We start from the raw sequence: 16,249 nt of genomic DNA, 5'->3' as shown, positions 1-16,249 counted from the left end.
CCTTGATGGGGGAGGGCAAGGTTGGTAAACAAATGTAGAAGGCACACATTATTTGCGTAAAAATTTCGTATTGCCGATCAGATGAATTCTTAAAGACTGTTTCACAAACTGCATTTAAAATAACCTTAACAGATATTGTGTACTTCCCCAAGTTAATGTATTTTCCATTGGAAAGATATTGGGAAATTGGAATCAAATGCTCCCTCATGGGAAAAGCCAGAATTTTAGTTTGGACATCAGGTCTGGTTGTCAGTGATTCAACTTCATGCTGTCTCTCTAGATCAGCACTGTTCAACAAGAAGCCACTTGCCACATGTGGCTACTGGGCACTTGAAATGTGGCTAGTCCAAATTGATATATACTGTACATATAAAATATATACCACATTTTGAAGACTTAGTACAAAAAAGTGTAAAGTATCTCAATAATTTTTATGTTGATTACATATGGAAATGATAATGTTCTGGGTATACTGGATTAAATATATTAACTTCAACTGTTCATTTTTACTTTTTAAAAATGTGGTTATTAGTTAATGAAAAAAAATAACATATGTGGCACTGCCCTAAATGGAGTCAATGGGTGTTAGGATGATTTGGGTGGGGTGGGTTCAGATCTTTCTGAAAGTGATCTAAAGAAAAAATGGATCACGTTTTTGTTAAAGGCCTCTCAGTGTTCTAGGGTGTATACAATTCTTTAAGATGGCTAACGAGAAACTCCCTCTCTTCTCAGTCTTGGCTTTTGTGACTCATTTAGCCACCCAAACAAAATTAGTTTCCCAAATAAGCAACTATTCAACTATTCCTTTGGGAAGCCTTTCTTGAATGTCCTCTTTCCAGCCCTTTAAGCTAGTTGCCCCTGCTACCCACAGCTCCCTTCATCACTCCCCTTATAACGTTTAACATTTATGCTACAATTGCCCATTTATTGGTCCATTTTCTCTGTTCAGTTGTGAGCTGTTTGTAGAACAGAATCTAGATTCGTTTTTCTCAGGTTCCTTCCTAGCACGATGCTGACAATCAGCTCTTATACTTGTTCAATGCATTCATATAACAAGCCAGGCAATTCCATTTTTTCTGTAACTCCAATTCTTGAAAATTATTTTCCAACTTCAGTCAAATTTTGCCTCCCTGTCCCTTCTACTCTTTTAGGATATATCTCTGGAGCTAACTGCTTGTTCTGAATACTGCAACCTATACATTTGCCTAAGGTCATATATGATTTTATGTTTGGATGAGCATGTCTTTCAAACCAAGCATGTAATAAAAACTCCAATATTGTTTTCACATATGATACCCTAGACTGTGTCTCCTCAAATCTGTTATTGAATTTTCTTCCACACCCAATTGCAGGATTTAATATTTATACCATCAAATTTCTTCTTACTAGTTCCAGCACTCGGCTGTGGAAAAGTTTTTTTTTTTTTTTTGGATCCTACATATTTAAACAGCCAGACTTATACTCTGCTCTCTTATGTGTTTCTTGAAGGGGTCTCAGAGGCAGAAATTGGTAGCAAAGCAGATGTTTCAAAGTAGGGCTCCAGGCCTGTGTCTCCAACTTCAACCAGAAAATCATGCTTTCTGGTTAACATAAAATTTATTTTACGGCCGGGTTAACATAAATTTTTTGGCAAAAATGTTTGCTTAGAATTTTTGAACACCATTGTTCTAGAGCAAGCCACTGATGATTTCACCACGACTGTAATCAATACCCCATCCTTATGACCCTGTCCCCCAGACCCACACCACCCAATTTATATGGTTTTAATTTTTTTAATTTGCAATATTTGACCCAGTATAAAGTTGTGTGCCACTAATTTTAATGGGCTTCTCTTTTAATTTAAATTATTTTGAAAAGATCACAGTCATTTGGTATCTTAGTTAATATTCTTATGATATATAGTTTTGGTGAATTTCTCCCCAAACTTTAAACACAAAATGGACTTCTGCAAAAGAATTTAGCAATTCTAAAGATGCTATCGATTGACTTTTTTTTTTTTTGTACTATATGTGGGAAAAAGCTGTGTTGGGGGTTACTCAGAAAAAAGAGAATTTGACATTTTTGTGACTAATTGACAGTCTCTGCCCTGGTTCTTCTTTGCCCTTTCCTTCACCAGTACACCTGATATGTTAAAAAGAAGTGATATTAACAGACAGCTCCTGAGGGAGCAGGAGACCAATGGGATACAGACCCCAAATTCTCATTAAAAGACCACACCTAGTGGTATGATTTCGACTAGAGGAATCCCAGAGACAATGCTCCCCAGAACTTCTGATGGCACAGGACAGGAACCATCCCCGAAGACAAATCATCAGGCATGAAAAGGACTGGTCAGTGGCGGGAAGAGAGATACTGATGAAGAGTGGGCTAGTTAAATCAGGTGGACACGGGAGAGTGTGTTGGCAACTCTTGACTGGAGGGGGGATGGGAAGATAGAGAGAGAGGGAAGATGGTAAAATTGGCACGAAACGAGAGACTGTAAGGGCTGACTCAATAGGGGGAGAGCAAGTGGGAGAAGGGAGTGGGATGTGTGTAAACCTACATGTGACAGACTGATTGGAATGGTAAATGTTCACTTGAAGCTTAATAAAAATTAAAAAAAAACAAAAAAAACACGGAGAGAGAGATTTACAATCAGTTGCAAAAAAAAAAAAGTGATATAGCACAAAATAACCTTATAGTATCATTATCATGGAAGAAAAGTTAATTTGGGGACCATGTACCTCTGTTTGGGGCTAGTCATTCAACCAGGTATAAATTCAACCAATTATATTATGCTTCAGCTCATATTTACCATTTTATCCAATCATAAAAGAGGAAAAAAAAACTATTAAATGCCTTGCCTAAATACTTCCTAAGTTTATTTACTTTTCTGACATGATTAATACATCAGGGGAATACTATAGTCTATTTTCCTATTCCTGATGATTCCAGGTTGGATTCTAATTGTATTTCCACAAAGTCACACAGCAACTTACGGCACACCGAGACCAGACCCTGGGATTTGGATTCCCAAGCCATTACTCTTTCTACTATACCACAGTGGTGCTCCCATGCTTACAAGAGGTGCTTATTATAAAAAAGGAAACACCAGAATCAAAAAATGGCCAGAAAAAAGAAGTTTAAAGGTTAACACATGCTCATGGCCCTCAGCTGCTTATCAAGTTTTCCTTTTTCAGTGTCAAGTATTTAGTCAGTCATATTTTTCTAACCTAAAACTGGGCTCAAGCCTGAATATTAGCTTTTATTAAGCAAGATGTGGGAGAAATACAATTACTACAACTTTACACAGTGATCTCCCCAGAGGTCCTAAAGTACCAACTACTCAATTATTGTCTTGTCACTCCCCAAATAAAATCATCTTTGAATGGGAAATAAATGATCACTTACATAAAACAATCTGTAGAAATTAAAACACTTTAATATAAACATTTCCAGAATATAGACTGATTTTGTATGAGTACTTTGAGAGCTTTTTAAAACTATATATCATTAAACTTATTATAGCTGTTTTACTTTCCACTTTCAGAACTAGAAAATACAAAAATACACTGCAAATTAGATTTAACAAAGAAAAAAAATCAGTCTAACTTGCTTCGTACATTTTCCTTGGAGAAACCAGGCAACATAAACAAACACACAACAATAAAACACTACCAACACTAACACGAACCCAAACAAGGAATGGATTCTTCAATGCCTGGTAATTCTCTCATTTAAAATAAATGATCTCCAAGGGTTAATAATTTGCTATCACAACAATTTGGTGAATACAAGTAGAGACACCCTCATTAAGGGAAATTACGTATCATGTAAGAAACATGGAACTTTTTTTAAAAAACGAGGAAAAGTGATTTCCAACTTGCGGAAAAGGCATATTGAATTCTTTTACTTCACTTGGCCGTTGTTAGAGGTTAAAGTACCTGTTCACCTAGGAAAATTCAAGTAACATGAAAGCAAACTTCTCAGCCTATTTCTTCAACATTGGGGTGCCAAGACTAAAAAGCTTCAAAATCCAGGAATAGACCCATCCCAAAGAATTGCCTCTTCCACTTTTCTTTAACGGGTTTCTCTTTTCTGTGCTTCTTATTGTTAAGTGCTGCAGAGTTGGTTCTGGCTCACAGTGATCCCATGTGACAGAGCAGAACTGCCCCCATGGAATTTTCTAGGCGATAATCTGTATGGGAACAGATCACCAGTCTTCCTCCTGCAGAGCCACTGGGTAGGTTTCTGTGCTTATGTTCTTCTTTCTCAGAGGCTAGGCTTAGCCTTTTTTATTTCTTCTTCCAATGCTTAAGCTTTGCTGAACTGACATGACTATTATCTCCTCTTTTCTTCACTGGATACTCTTGTCTTTGTCTAGATCTATATCCGTAACTGATTTCTTCACTTCCTCCTTGGGTAAACAAAACGAAAAGTTCAAAATCCAAGAATAGACTCATCCCAAAGCATTTCCTCTTCTGTCCTTTCTTCAGCGTGTTTCTTTTTCTCTTTTCTGTGCTTTCGTGCTTCTTTCTCAGAGGCTACATCACGACTTTTTTTCTTCTTTCGATGTTTAAGCTTTCCTGAACTGACACTGACTTCATCCACTTTTCCTTCCCTTTGCTGGATGTTCTTGTCTTCACCTAAATCCACATCCTCAGTACTCTTCTTCTTTTTATGTTTAGACTGCTTCTTCTCTGCTTTTTCTTCTCCTTCTTCCAGATGCCGCTTTCTCTTCTGATGTCTTCGTTTATGACTTGCTCGATGGTCACTGGTATTGTTTTCTGAGGAGAGGTCCTTGTAAACTTCAGATTCTACACTGTATGGGCCCGGGTTATTTTTTTCTTGACTAAGGCTCAGGGGTACTGGTTTTTCTGAGAAACAGTTGCTGGTGAGTTGATAGTAGTTCATAGATTCTAGTCCCTGTTTGCTGTCATGAACTGATGAGCAATGAGGTAACTGGTTTTCCACTACTTGTGAAATAGTGTATGAACCTGGGTAGGTCTGGAAAGTCTCAAATGGGTACCTTTGCTCAATCATTCTACGTCCAGGGCTGCAATCAACCGTTCCTCTGTATGCATGGATTTCGACAGAGCTATCTTCAATCTTTCTGAAACAAGTCTTTGGTTCCAGCCCTCTAGCTTTCTGCTCTTTGATGTAATCTTCAAGTTCATCTTGGAAAGAGTCATATGCCCTCTTTGAAGGAGCTGGTAACCTATACGTTAACTGGTTTTCCTCTGCTGAAACACTGTCTGGTCCTTGGTAGGTCTCAGAAGTCTCACATGAAAATCTTTGTTCACACATTCTATGTCTAGGTCCAAAATCAACCACTTCTTTGTACCCATGGGTTTCCATATAGTTATCTTCTTCCATCTTTCTGAAACAAGTTTTTGGTTCTAATCCTCTGGCTTTCTGCTCTTTAATGTAATCTTCCAGTTCATCTTGGAAAGAGTCATACCTCTTCTGTGAATGAGCTGGAAAGTAATGAGGTAACTGGTTTTCCACTGCTTGTGAAATATTGTATGGTTCTGGGTATGTGTGAAAAGTCTCACATGGGAATCTTTGATCAAACACTCTTTGTTTCGGTTCGAAAGCGATTACTTCACTGTACCCACATGTTTCCACAGAGCTCTCTTCCATCTTGCTGAAACAAATGTTTGGCTGTAGTTCCCTGGCTTTCTGCATGTTTATGTAATCTTCACATTCATCTTGTAAAGACTCTTGTGTCTTCGAATCCTTCACTAGATTGATAACAAGGGTTTCTCTACAAAGAAGATGGTAGAAAGTTCTTGTTATTGAATTATTTTATTCAGAATATGTTCTTTGTTCTCAAAAATATTAGTTAGCCTCAAAAAACAACAATTAAAAAATGCTCAGAATTTAAAAAACCTATCTCAATATAAAATCTCTCAATCATGACTTTTTATGCCAAAAAGCAGCAGCAGGGATAGTCAAATTATCTCCTAGGACCTCACAATTTTTACACACAAAATTGCTTAGGGCAGGGATGAAAAGGAGGACAGGTATAAAGGAGATGACATACCTGATGCTGTTGTAGTACTAAAAATGTAAGGCATGTTGGGAAATACGGGTAAGGACCAATAATATTTAATGTCCTGATGGATGGTCAAGGAGCCCTAGTAGCACAGTGGTTAAGTGCTTGGCTGTTAACCAAAAGGACAGCAGTTCGAACCCACCAGCTGCTCTGCAAGAGAAAGACCTAGCAATCTGCTTCCATAAAGATTACAGCCCTGGAAACCCTATGGGGCAGCTCTACTCTGTCCCATAGGATCGCTATGAGTTGGAATCAACTCTGTAGCAGTGGGTTTTTTTGTTTTGTTTTGTTTTGATGGATGGTCTGATCTGAATGTCACATCACTTCCAAAATTTTGGTTAGTCAGTTCCTTGTATAAATCTATAAATGTGACATTTATTCTGGAACCCTGAGATTTTTCTTTTTTAAGTCTAAATAAAGATTAATTTGGTAAGCTAGACAATTTAGCTAAGTATTCACACTATAATAGTGTAAAGATTTTCTACTAGAATGAAATAATGTAACAGAAACACTATGCTTTGATTTGCAAAGCAAAAAACCAAATACACAATCATTATGGTGCAGTGGTTAAGGGCTACAGCTGCTAATCAAAAGGTCAGCAGTTCAAATCCACCAGTCGCTCCTTAGAAACCCTATGGGTCAGTTCCACTTTGTCCTATAGGGTTGCTATGAGTCAGGATCAACTCAATGGCACGTAGCAAGAACAACGTCCTGCTACTTGACTTATCCAGTCCCTAATTGTCCTCTCAATCCTCCCCTTGTTAAAATACCATAATAGACTGGACTAAATATTTATCGAGCTCCTATTATGTGCCAGGCCAAGTACCTTACACATACTATTTCATTTCATTATAACAACCTTATAACAGTTGGCCCAAGTTACACACTTGTAAAAAAGATGGATCCAGATCTGTCTAACAGCAATACCTTTGTTCCTAACTACTGTACCTCATTGGAAGGATGACGACCTGGCCACAGAATCCCAGGAACTAAACCAACCTTTCAAGGATTCTCTGAATTTGTATGATTACCCTGAGAATATCCCTTTAGCATCCTTCAGAAAAGGACAATACTGTCTGGCCAAGAGGGGTACCAGTTAGCCACCTCTGCCAATACATTCTCAAGGGTAGGGAATTCCCTGGAGGATGCTAGAACATGTTATAAATACCACCAACCAAATTCAGAATCAAGTCATAAAGGAATGAATGCCTAGAAAGCTTGTAAAATACACACAAGGTTACCTGACAGAGGCCCTGGTGTTCAGTGTCATAGAAGCATTTTGGAAAAAAGTACTTACTTAATTTGATGTTCATTTCCTTGTATATGGGACTGGAACATTTCTGAAGATGTAAAGGTAATACTACAAATATGGCAAATGTAGGTTCTCATATTATATGCTGAAAAAACAGAAAGTTCAAGTTAAGACGGTCAGTAAGATACACACAGAATCACATAATGTTAGAGTTGGACAGTAATAAAGTTAAGTCTCTCAGAGCCCATGACTTTTATTTTAAAGCCAAGAATTCTTTCCACTATACCACATTGCATCTCTAGACCTGACTTCTTTCCTAAGAAATTGCTATCTTTCTGCTTAATATCACTGGATGTTCACCAGGTGCCTCAAATTTTAACATGCATGACAAACCTCAAACCCTCGACAAAACTCTTCTTTTTTGCACCTAAATCTCTTTCTACCCAATCAAAACCTGAAATTTCCCCAAAAGAATAAAGACAAATAAAAGCAAATTTTTACTCTCTTACCTGAAATCACTGTAGTGCATTAGTTTACCAAAGTAAATTCCATAGACAGATGTGGTTTTAGAAAGGAGAGAGGTTCAGTGAGCCCCACACTCAGGATAAAAACTGAAAGCAAATTCTAAAGCAAAACTACTAGTTACCACTTCAAAAGAGTAAAAGGCTACAGAATAGGAACCCTATATCAGCTACCTCCACATCCTGCTTCTTAGGGCAGAGCTGGAAGCAGGGAATCAATTTTTTTTTTCTTAATCTCATCATCCTTCCACTGTCTCTCTGGTCAGAAGAAGCAAATAAAGAAATTTCATAAGCCAAATATAAGAACAATCTCCCCTAAGGAAGAGAGAATAAAGTGATGGCTAAGGATATTTCAGGGACAGTCAAGGTCATCTTTTATATCAAACAGCAATCTAACAATTTAAAGGCCACTGACTTAATCATTACCAAGTGTATTGGTCTTTTCCAAGAAAGGGCTCTTCACTAAAAAAGGAGACTACCGTCACGAGGGAAGAAAGATGCTGACTTTGAAGAACATGAGAACTGTGTTCACTTGTGAGATATACTTTACTGTGGACCCAGGAAAGCTCAACAGGTTTTACCAACATCTGACTGACTGATTGCTCAAAACTACCCTCCCTTCCTGTGCTCTGATTTAATGTTCACTGAGTCACTTTCTGATGATTTGGTTTCCCTCATTTCTTTGATACCAAGAAGAGGATTCCCTGGATGGCGGACATAGAAACCTAAAACCTGGAAATGTATGTCTCCTCCTACTATAAACCAGTAGCCCTGGTGGTGCAGTAGTTAAGAGCTATGGCTGCTAACCAAAAGGTCATCATTTTAAATCCAACAGCAGCTCCTTGGACACCCTACGGGGCAGTTCTACTCTGTCCTATAGTATCACGAGAATGACAACGTAGTAAACTACAATGCTTCCCAGACTTCTATGGTAAGGATCAGCTGGGACATTAGCTAAAAATACAGCTCCCCACGTCCATCCCCTGGAGAATATGATCCACTTTGTCTGGGGTAGGGCCAGGGAATTTGTGTTTTAAGAAGTACCCCAGGTGATTTATTATGAGAAAATTTCGAGGAAGTATAAAGGGCATACTTTCCCAGTTCTCTGGCTATTTATCAGCCTCTTCCAAGTTTGTTTGTGGTTAGTGAGGCCCTGATTTGAGACTGATTAACTCTGAAGATTCTGGACTTCCTGTAAAGCTAAGGATTAAACCAGGACTCTGCATCCTCACGACAAGCTTTTTTTTAAAGGAAAATATTATTATCCTTATTTTACAAGTGTAGAAACTAAGGCTCAGATTAGCCTGGCCAATATCACACATTTTGAGGATACCAAAGTTATGCAAGAGGATCAAGAGTCCTGGTTTTCCCTAGATTAGTGGTTCTCAATGCTGCTTACGCATCAGAACCACGTGGCATACTTCAGAAATGCTCATCTTGTGGCTTCGGGTCAGAAGAATTAAATCGGAATCCCTAGGTGTGGAACCAGGCTTTTGTACTTTCTGAAAGCTTGCCAGATGATTTTACTGTGACAAAGCCATGGGTGAGAAACACTGCCCTAGATAATAAAGCCAATGATCTTCATTTGATGATAAGCTTATAGTTCAGGGATTTTTACATAACATTTATTTAGTGCTTATAATTATAAAGTATACTGTATATAGTGTTCTGTCAGTTCCTCCATTTTTTCCTCCACAAATGACACTGGAAATAAGATTCTAATAGAGGGGTTTGAAGGAGCTGCAGGAGCCAGAGACAGTTCTGGAGCTATGGTCTGATGACTATCACCTTGGCCCTTGGCTTTTTCAACAATAATGTTCTTGATTTTTTTTCTAGGATAAAGACCTCTCAGAAAATAATATACAATAACTATGTAAACCCTTTCTGTGGAGATATGAAGCTTATCATTGGCCCCAAGGTCAGAATTCCTGGTTTAATCCTCCTAGAACCTGTTTCCACTATGTTTCTCAATCTCTCAAGTCTCCTATCTTGAGAGTCTGCTCCTTGACCCTGTCCAGCTTCACTGCTCTTGGCCCTGCTAAGATTGCTTATTTATAAGTTCCCCAGAAATGTGGGCTTCTTTGCATCTGGTACCTCTCAGAATCTTCCATAACCTAACAGTTGTGGGGCCCACTATTCTAATCAGAGCCCCATCTCATAACTTCCTGGATTAAGGTCTTTGTTTTCAAAACACGGACTGGGGAAATGCGTGTTTTTTTTTTTTTTAGTTTAATGTTGTGGTTCTCAATTTCGGCTCCATATTGGAATCACTTGGGGGAGTTAAAAAAAGAGAAAACAAAACACTGATGCCTAGGTCCCATAGATCCTAATTCAATTGATTCGAGCAACAGCCTGAGCATTGGTATTTCTAAAAGTTCCCTGTATGACTGTAACGTGCAGTCACAGTTGAGAACCATTAGTCTAATATCTTAAATGGGGAAAAAACAACTGAGAGCTACATGTAAGTAGACATGCAACTTAATGTGGGATTTATCTTATGAAGAAAAATAGAAAATGCCCAATTTCCTTGTTTTTTAAATTGAGAAGATAACAAAAACATTTCATAAAAACTAACATTTATTGAGGGCCTACTGTATGACAGGTACTGTATATATTATTTCATTTCCTCCTCATTCAATCGTGTGATGTACCATTATTTTCATTTTATACCTGAGGAACCTGAAGTGCAACTGAGAAAGTGACTTCAAACATATCTCTAAATCTATGTTTATCTCTGTACACCACACCACCTCTCAATAAACAATTAGCAAATATGAACTGAGATAAAACATGTACTCATTACCATATAAAGCACTGAAAAGGATATTGCAGAATAAAATATAATCCCTTGTCTCAAGGAAACTAATTTAGTTGAGGGGTTATAATTGATGTAACTGCCAACAAACAATAACACCTATAGGAAATCAGAGAAAGGGGAGAATACTGAGAGCTAGAGCAGTGAAGGAACCTGGGATGGACCCTAGAGAACAGGAAGGATTTGAGCTGTAAGGAAAGCAGATAAGAGTCTTTCAGGGGATGAGAACATCATCAGCCATGGCAGAGACAGAAGTGAGCATGATGTCTTCAATTCAAATAATCTGTTCAACAAACACTGAGCACCTATGTGGAACCAAGTATCATGCCAGATGCTAGAGGTACAAAATGAATAAAATAGCCAGGTTACTCACGATCCAATGTGAGAAACAGTCACATGAACAGAGGATTTCAATCTCATTTGTTAAAAGGCAGGAGGTATGCATAAGGAATATAGGAGTGCAAAAAAGCAGAGGCACTTAGCCCAATACAGGGGTCTGGTTGGAGAAGACTACTGGACGAGATGATGCCTTAGCTAAACTTGAAGAATGAAAAATAGTTAACTTGAGGAGAAGAATTTGGCAGACCATTTTGGGCTGAGGAAATTGCGTGAAAAAAACACAGAAGCTTACAGGAACTTCTTATAATTTGGAATTGTTGGAGAGAAGATACAAGGGGATGAGATGCGAGAGGCAAAAAGGGGTCAGATTAAAGAGAGGCTTGTATGTTATGCTAAAGAACCTAGACTTTATTCTGGGGGTTGGGAAACCTCAAAGTGGTTTATGCAGTAAGTTACATGGTCAATGGTGTTTTAGATAGATCTCTCCTCTGGCTGCAATATGGGGGATGAATTTAAGTAGAGCAAGCCTGGAGGTAAAGAGATCACAGTTTTGAGGCAAATATAACAGACCAGGGAAGAGACAATGAGGGCATGGACTAGAAAGGCCATAGTAGGGATAGAGAAAAAGAGAAGAGCAGGGAAATAGGAGAAATATCTAGCTTAAAAAATGGAAAAACTTAGTGACTGACTATATGTGGGGGATAAAGGAGAGTCAAAGACCTAGGGAAGTCTAAAATAACTCCCATCATCATAGTTTGACAACTGGGTAGGTGGTGGTCCCATTAGCTGAAATTGGAACTTCAGAAGTGTTGTTTCGGGGGTGGGAGAGTAAGCAATAGTGAATCTGAATCTGGACACAGTCTGAGGTGACTATGAGATTTCCACGTAAACGTGTCCAGCAGGCAGTTAGATATAGGAATTTGAAATACAGAAGAGAGGTCAGAGAGATTCTGTAAATGCCAACACATGAAGGTAGCTAAAACAATAGTGAGTGGATGAGAGCTCTTCAGGACGGTGTATGGGTGGACACAGAAGAGCAACATAATGATGATACTTTGGATAATGCCACTCTTTAATATGGGAGAAGCGAAGAAGTCCATGAAAAGGCCATCAAATAAAGGACACAGTTGTAAGGATGAACAGGAAATAGTAGTGTCAAGGGAGCTAAGGAAGTAGAGATTTTTAAGAGGAAGATTGTTGAATGGAGTCAAACGCAGTAGAGAGATCCAACAGCACACGGACTGAAATATGTCTGCTGGATTCGGAAATTTAGAAGTCACTATGACCCTGTGAGGAGTAGCTTTAGTGGCGTGGTGGCATGGAGGGCTGGGGTATGTGTGTCCCAACAAATGACAGTGAGCTTAGATGGGCGGATAAAAAGTGAAGACAGTAAGAGGAAATTACACTTGCAAAAAAAGAAAAAAAAAACTTGGCTGAGAAAAAGGGAGTGTAGTAACTAAAGGAGGAGAACTCAGGGTTAAGAGATGATTTGGTTAAGGCAAAATACTTGGTAATCCACATTTGATGGTTAATTTTTTCTTGAAGTAAAAAAGAAGCTTGTCTGAAGAGTGTGAGGAAGGAGAGAAAGGCAAGAGAAGAGAGTCTTGGAGAATGCTGTTTAAAATCTCTACCGAGGGGAAAGTCAGAAAAGGCAAAGGGTTAAGGAGGACTAAACCCGAGATGAGGCTGGACACGGAGACTCTGCAGAGGCACCCAATCTGCACCGCCGCCACCACCAGTTGCTGTGGAGTCAATTCTGACTCACGGCCACCCTACGTGCGTCACAGGAGAACTGGGTCCCGCGGGGTTTTCAGTGGCTGATTTTTCGGAAGCAGATCACCAGGGCTTTCTTCTGAGGTCCCTCTGGAACCCCCAACCTTTCAGTTAGCAACCAAGAGTGTTAACTCTTTATACCACCCAGGGATGCTACCCAATCTCTAACCTTACATAAATTTCCATAGCAGCTCTCAGTAGCCTGGATGTAGGAAAGGTAGATTATGCGAATGATCCAGAGTTGAAATCTTGCTACCAGGAAGTGAGAGAAGAACAATAAGGTATAAGCAAAGCCTTCCAGAAGGCTGACAGAATTAAAGTGAGGTGATGGTACTGGAAATGGGATGGAAGGGTACAGAAAGAAATATTCCTAAGAAAATTTGGTAAGACTTGCTGATGGATAGGATATAGAGATTTAAACAGTCAAAGATGCCCTCAATAAGTTCAGATGGCTGGATAAATAGTGGTACTACCGGCAAAGACGGAAAACTTGGGAAATTCAAGTTTTTAGAGAAGATTATTAATTCAGTTTTAGATATGTTGAGTTTCAGGTGAAGGTAAGACATCTAAGTGCAACAATGGGGCAAGTAATTAGTAAGATAAATAAAACAAATAAATAAAAAATACATACATACTTTAGTTCCATATCGTTATGGTAGCCATTCCTGTGCTAATAAGATCTGGGGCTGGATGAGGGACATGAAGAAGTGAGAATGATGAAGAAAAAGAGAAAGATATAAGATATGGAGAAAAACATATACAAACAATAGCAGATGGAGAGGAAGGCAGAGACACAAAGAAGAGGATAAACAGGTGAAGAGTGAAACAGTTAAGATGGTATATGTTAAATTGATTTTGTATTATCACTTACTTGTAATATGGATTCTGCTATTACCACTGTTCTCTCAAATTGTCATTATCTAATTTACCATTATCAAAAATCCTCCAACTACTTTTAATCCCCAAATATCTCCTGCTCCCAAAATGGAAAAGTTAAGGCAGGGTTGAAAAATTATTCTTTGAGCTCTAGCTTCTGATGGTAGTGCAAAATGACCTCAATGCCTAGATTAAATTTTGCTGATGATCAGTCCTGTCCATGCCCAGGGTGAGAATTTAACCCAAACCCTCCTTCCTTCATTCTAATAGCCTTGAAACTTCAGACCGGAGTACTAAAATGGCCCTCCTCCCAGAACTGACCAGAGTACGTACACTTCTCATAGCTGGCTCCATTGAAATTTACCTTATGCCACTAAACTAGAAGCTACTTATTTCAGATAACCCTCAGCCTAACAATAGCAAAAATACCCTAATAAGTGGAACTTTGTCATTCATTTCCCCAAACATCTACTCACTTCCAGAAGCCCTATCACTTCTATTTCTACACTTTCCTATATAAGCATTCCTTAAAATCCTAGCTATATAAGTTGAATAACACTAAGTAGGAAACTGAAATAATGCAGACACAGAGTAAGCACTCAGTAAATAAAGATGAGTTAGTAGTTCACTGATTTACATATTGAACTAATCTCTATTAGGCAGGCCTACTTTGTGCCAGTTTCTATCTTCGGCACTGGAAATATAGATGCGTTTGATGAAGTCCCTTCCTTCAAATATCTTACATCATAATTAGTGAAAAAGACACATGGAGAGATACTTAGACATGCAGGTTAAGGAATCACAGATTAGCTTTGAAAGAAGTGAAAAGACGTCCAGGGCAGCAGCATGTTAAAGAATGAGCAGGAGATAGCCAGAAGAACAGTATGGGGATATTCCAGGCAAAGTGGACAGCATGAACAAGAACACAGACAAAAAATAGGGTAATGGCTTCTGGAAACCATAAGCAGTTTGTAGGTACTGACCCATATAGGCCATGGGAGGAAGCAGCAGAGGATAAGCCTGGAGAAGGTAGGCAGGGACAAGATGGTAGAAGGCTAAGGAGCTTGGATTTTATTCTTAGAAAATGGAAAAACAATGAAGGATTTTTATGCAGAGAATAACAGAAAGATTTGTACTTTAGGTAAAACACTCTAGCAGTTACATTGAGGGTAGATTTGAGGGCAGGGAGAGTGGTTAGAAGGCTGTGGTAATATCCTAGGACAAAGCTCGGAACGTATTGTGTGAGTACAGATCACCTAGAGATAGCGTTAAAATGCAGATCCTCATTCAGTAGGTCTGTAGCAGGGCCTGCAATTCCCTTCCTTCTAACAAACTTCCAGCTGATGCTGACGCTGCTGGTCCATAAAGCACACTTTGAGTAACACAGCTCTGGAAAGGATGTCAGAGGCCTGAACTAGCGTGAGAGGAGCAGAGCTACAGATAAAACCAAAAACCAAACCCACTGCTGTCGAGTCGATTCCAACTCATAGCAAACCTATAGGACAGAGAGAACTGCCCCATAGGGTTTCCAAGGAGTGGTAGCTGGATTCAAACTGCTGACCTTTTGGTTAGCAGCCATAGCTCTTAACCACTACACCACCAGGGTTTCTGGGCTAGAGACAAGGGGGCAATAATACCCAGGGGGTGAAGCAGTCACAGCTTTGTGCTTCATCAGGTATAGAAAGTAAAGAATGTAATGTTGGATTTAAGTTAACTGCAGGTTTCTAATTTGAACAAATGCTTATTATTGCCATCAACTGTGTTAAACAATGTTGGAGGAAGTGTAGGTTGAGGATGAGAAGACAATGCGTTCAGTTCTGGACAAAACACATTTGAAATGGCTATGAGACCTCCAGGTGAAGCAGTCTGGCTTCCAAGTGGATACATGAGTCTAAAGCTTGACAGAAAGGTTATTAGCATACAGATGACAGATGAAACTAGAGGAACAGACTTAGATCAGGTTTGTAGAGTGAGGAGAACAGGGGGTCAAAAACGGAACCATGGGAATATCTACACTTAGGTAATGAAAGAAAAAAAAAAGGCAAAAAAAAAAAAAGGGAGAAAAACCAGGGCATAAGGAGTCACATATGACAAAGAAAAGAGCTTCAAGAAGGGGAGGGTAAGGAACATTTTCACATGAAACAGAGAGATCTAATAAGAAAAGAGTTGAAAAATAACAGTAAGGAGGAAAAAAGTAGGTGGAAAAGAGAATACAAAAGGGGAATAAAATACACTAGTAGTGTGAGGAGGTGCCTGTGGGGGGAAAAATGAAAAAAAAATATGGTTAGAAGACCAAGTGGATTACTCCAGTCAGGGTCAGTCTCTATTGTGCCTGAGTTTTTGCCACTCTTTCTTAGCTCCAAGACCTTTGTTAATCCTGTCTCTACCTTTTCCCAGTTCTAGCAATCCAAATTACATATTTCCTCTATGAAGAATTTCTTGACCATGATTTTTCATTCAGCTGATTACCTAAAAACTGCACGCAAAAATCCATGTCTATAGCCTCTTACAATGAAGAGTTATTAACCCAACTATTTTATACACTTGTTCTTTGAGGGCAAAAAAAATTTCCCTAATTTGTATTCCCAATTATGACAAGTACCCAATAGACACTTCAATCATCCTTATTCACTGAA

General features: G+C 38.9%; 1 protein-coding gene across 12 annotated transcripts in view; it reads right to left on the bottom strand.

The window, feature by feature from the left end:
- Positions 1-3,436: 3,436 nt before the first annotated feature.
- Positions 3,437-16,249, bottom strand: part of ZMAT1 (zinc finger matrin-type 1) — a 32,249-nt gene continuing 19,436 nt past the window's right edge. For 6 of the 12 annotated variants that reach the window (XM_049873191.1, XM_049873192.1, XM_049873194.1 and 3 more), the window contains 2 exons: positions 7,335-7,434; positions 3,437-5,746 (listed from right to left, as the gene is read on the bottom strand). In XM_049873191.1, coding sequence (XP_049729148.1) covers positions 4,420-5,746; positions 7,335-7,434 — 1,427 coding nt within the window. In that variant the 3' untranslated portion in view covers positions 3,437-4,419. Of the gene's footprint in view, positions 5,747-7,334; positions 7,435-7,455; positions 13,313-13,368; positions 15,867-16,249 lie in introns of those variants that run through there. The other 6 variants (XM_049873202.1, XM_049873203.1, XM_049873197.1 and 3 more) reach the window with 5 other exon arrangements.

This window comes from Elephas maximus, chromosome X (genome assembly GCF_024166365.1).
Source record: "Elephas maximus indicus isolate mEleMax1 chromosome X, mEleMax1 primary haplotype, whole genome shotgun sequence".
NCBI classification, from domain to species: Eukaryota; Metazoa; Chordata; class Mammalia; order Proboscidea; family Elephantidae; genus Elephas; species Elephas maximus.
Note: the sequence above shows the minus strand (reverse complement) of the source record. Positions and strands in the feature narration are given on the sequence as shown.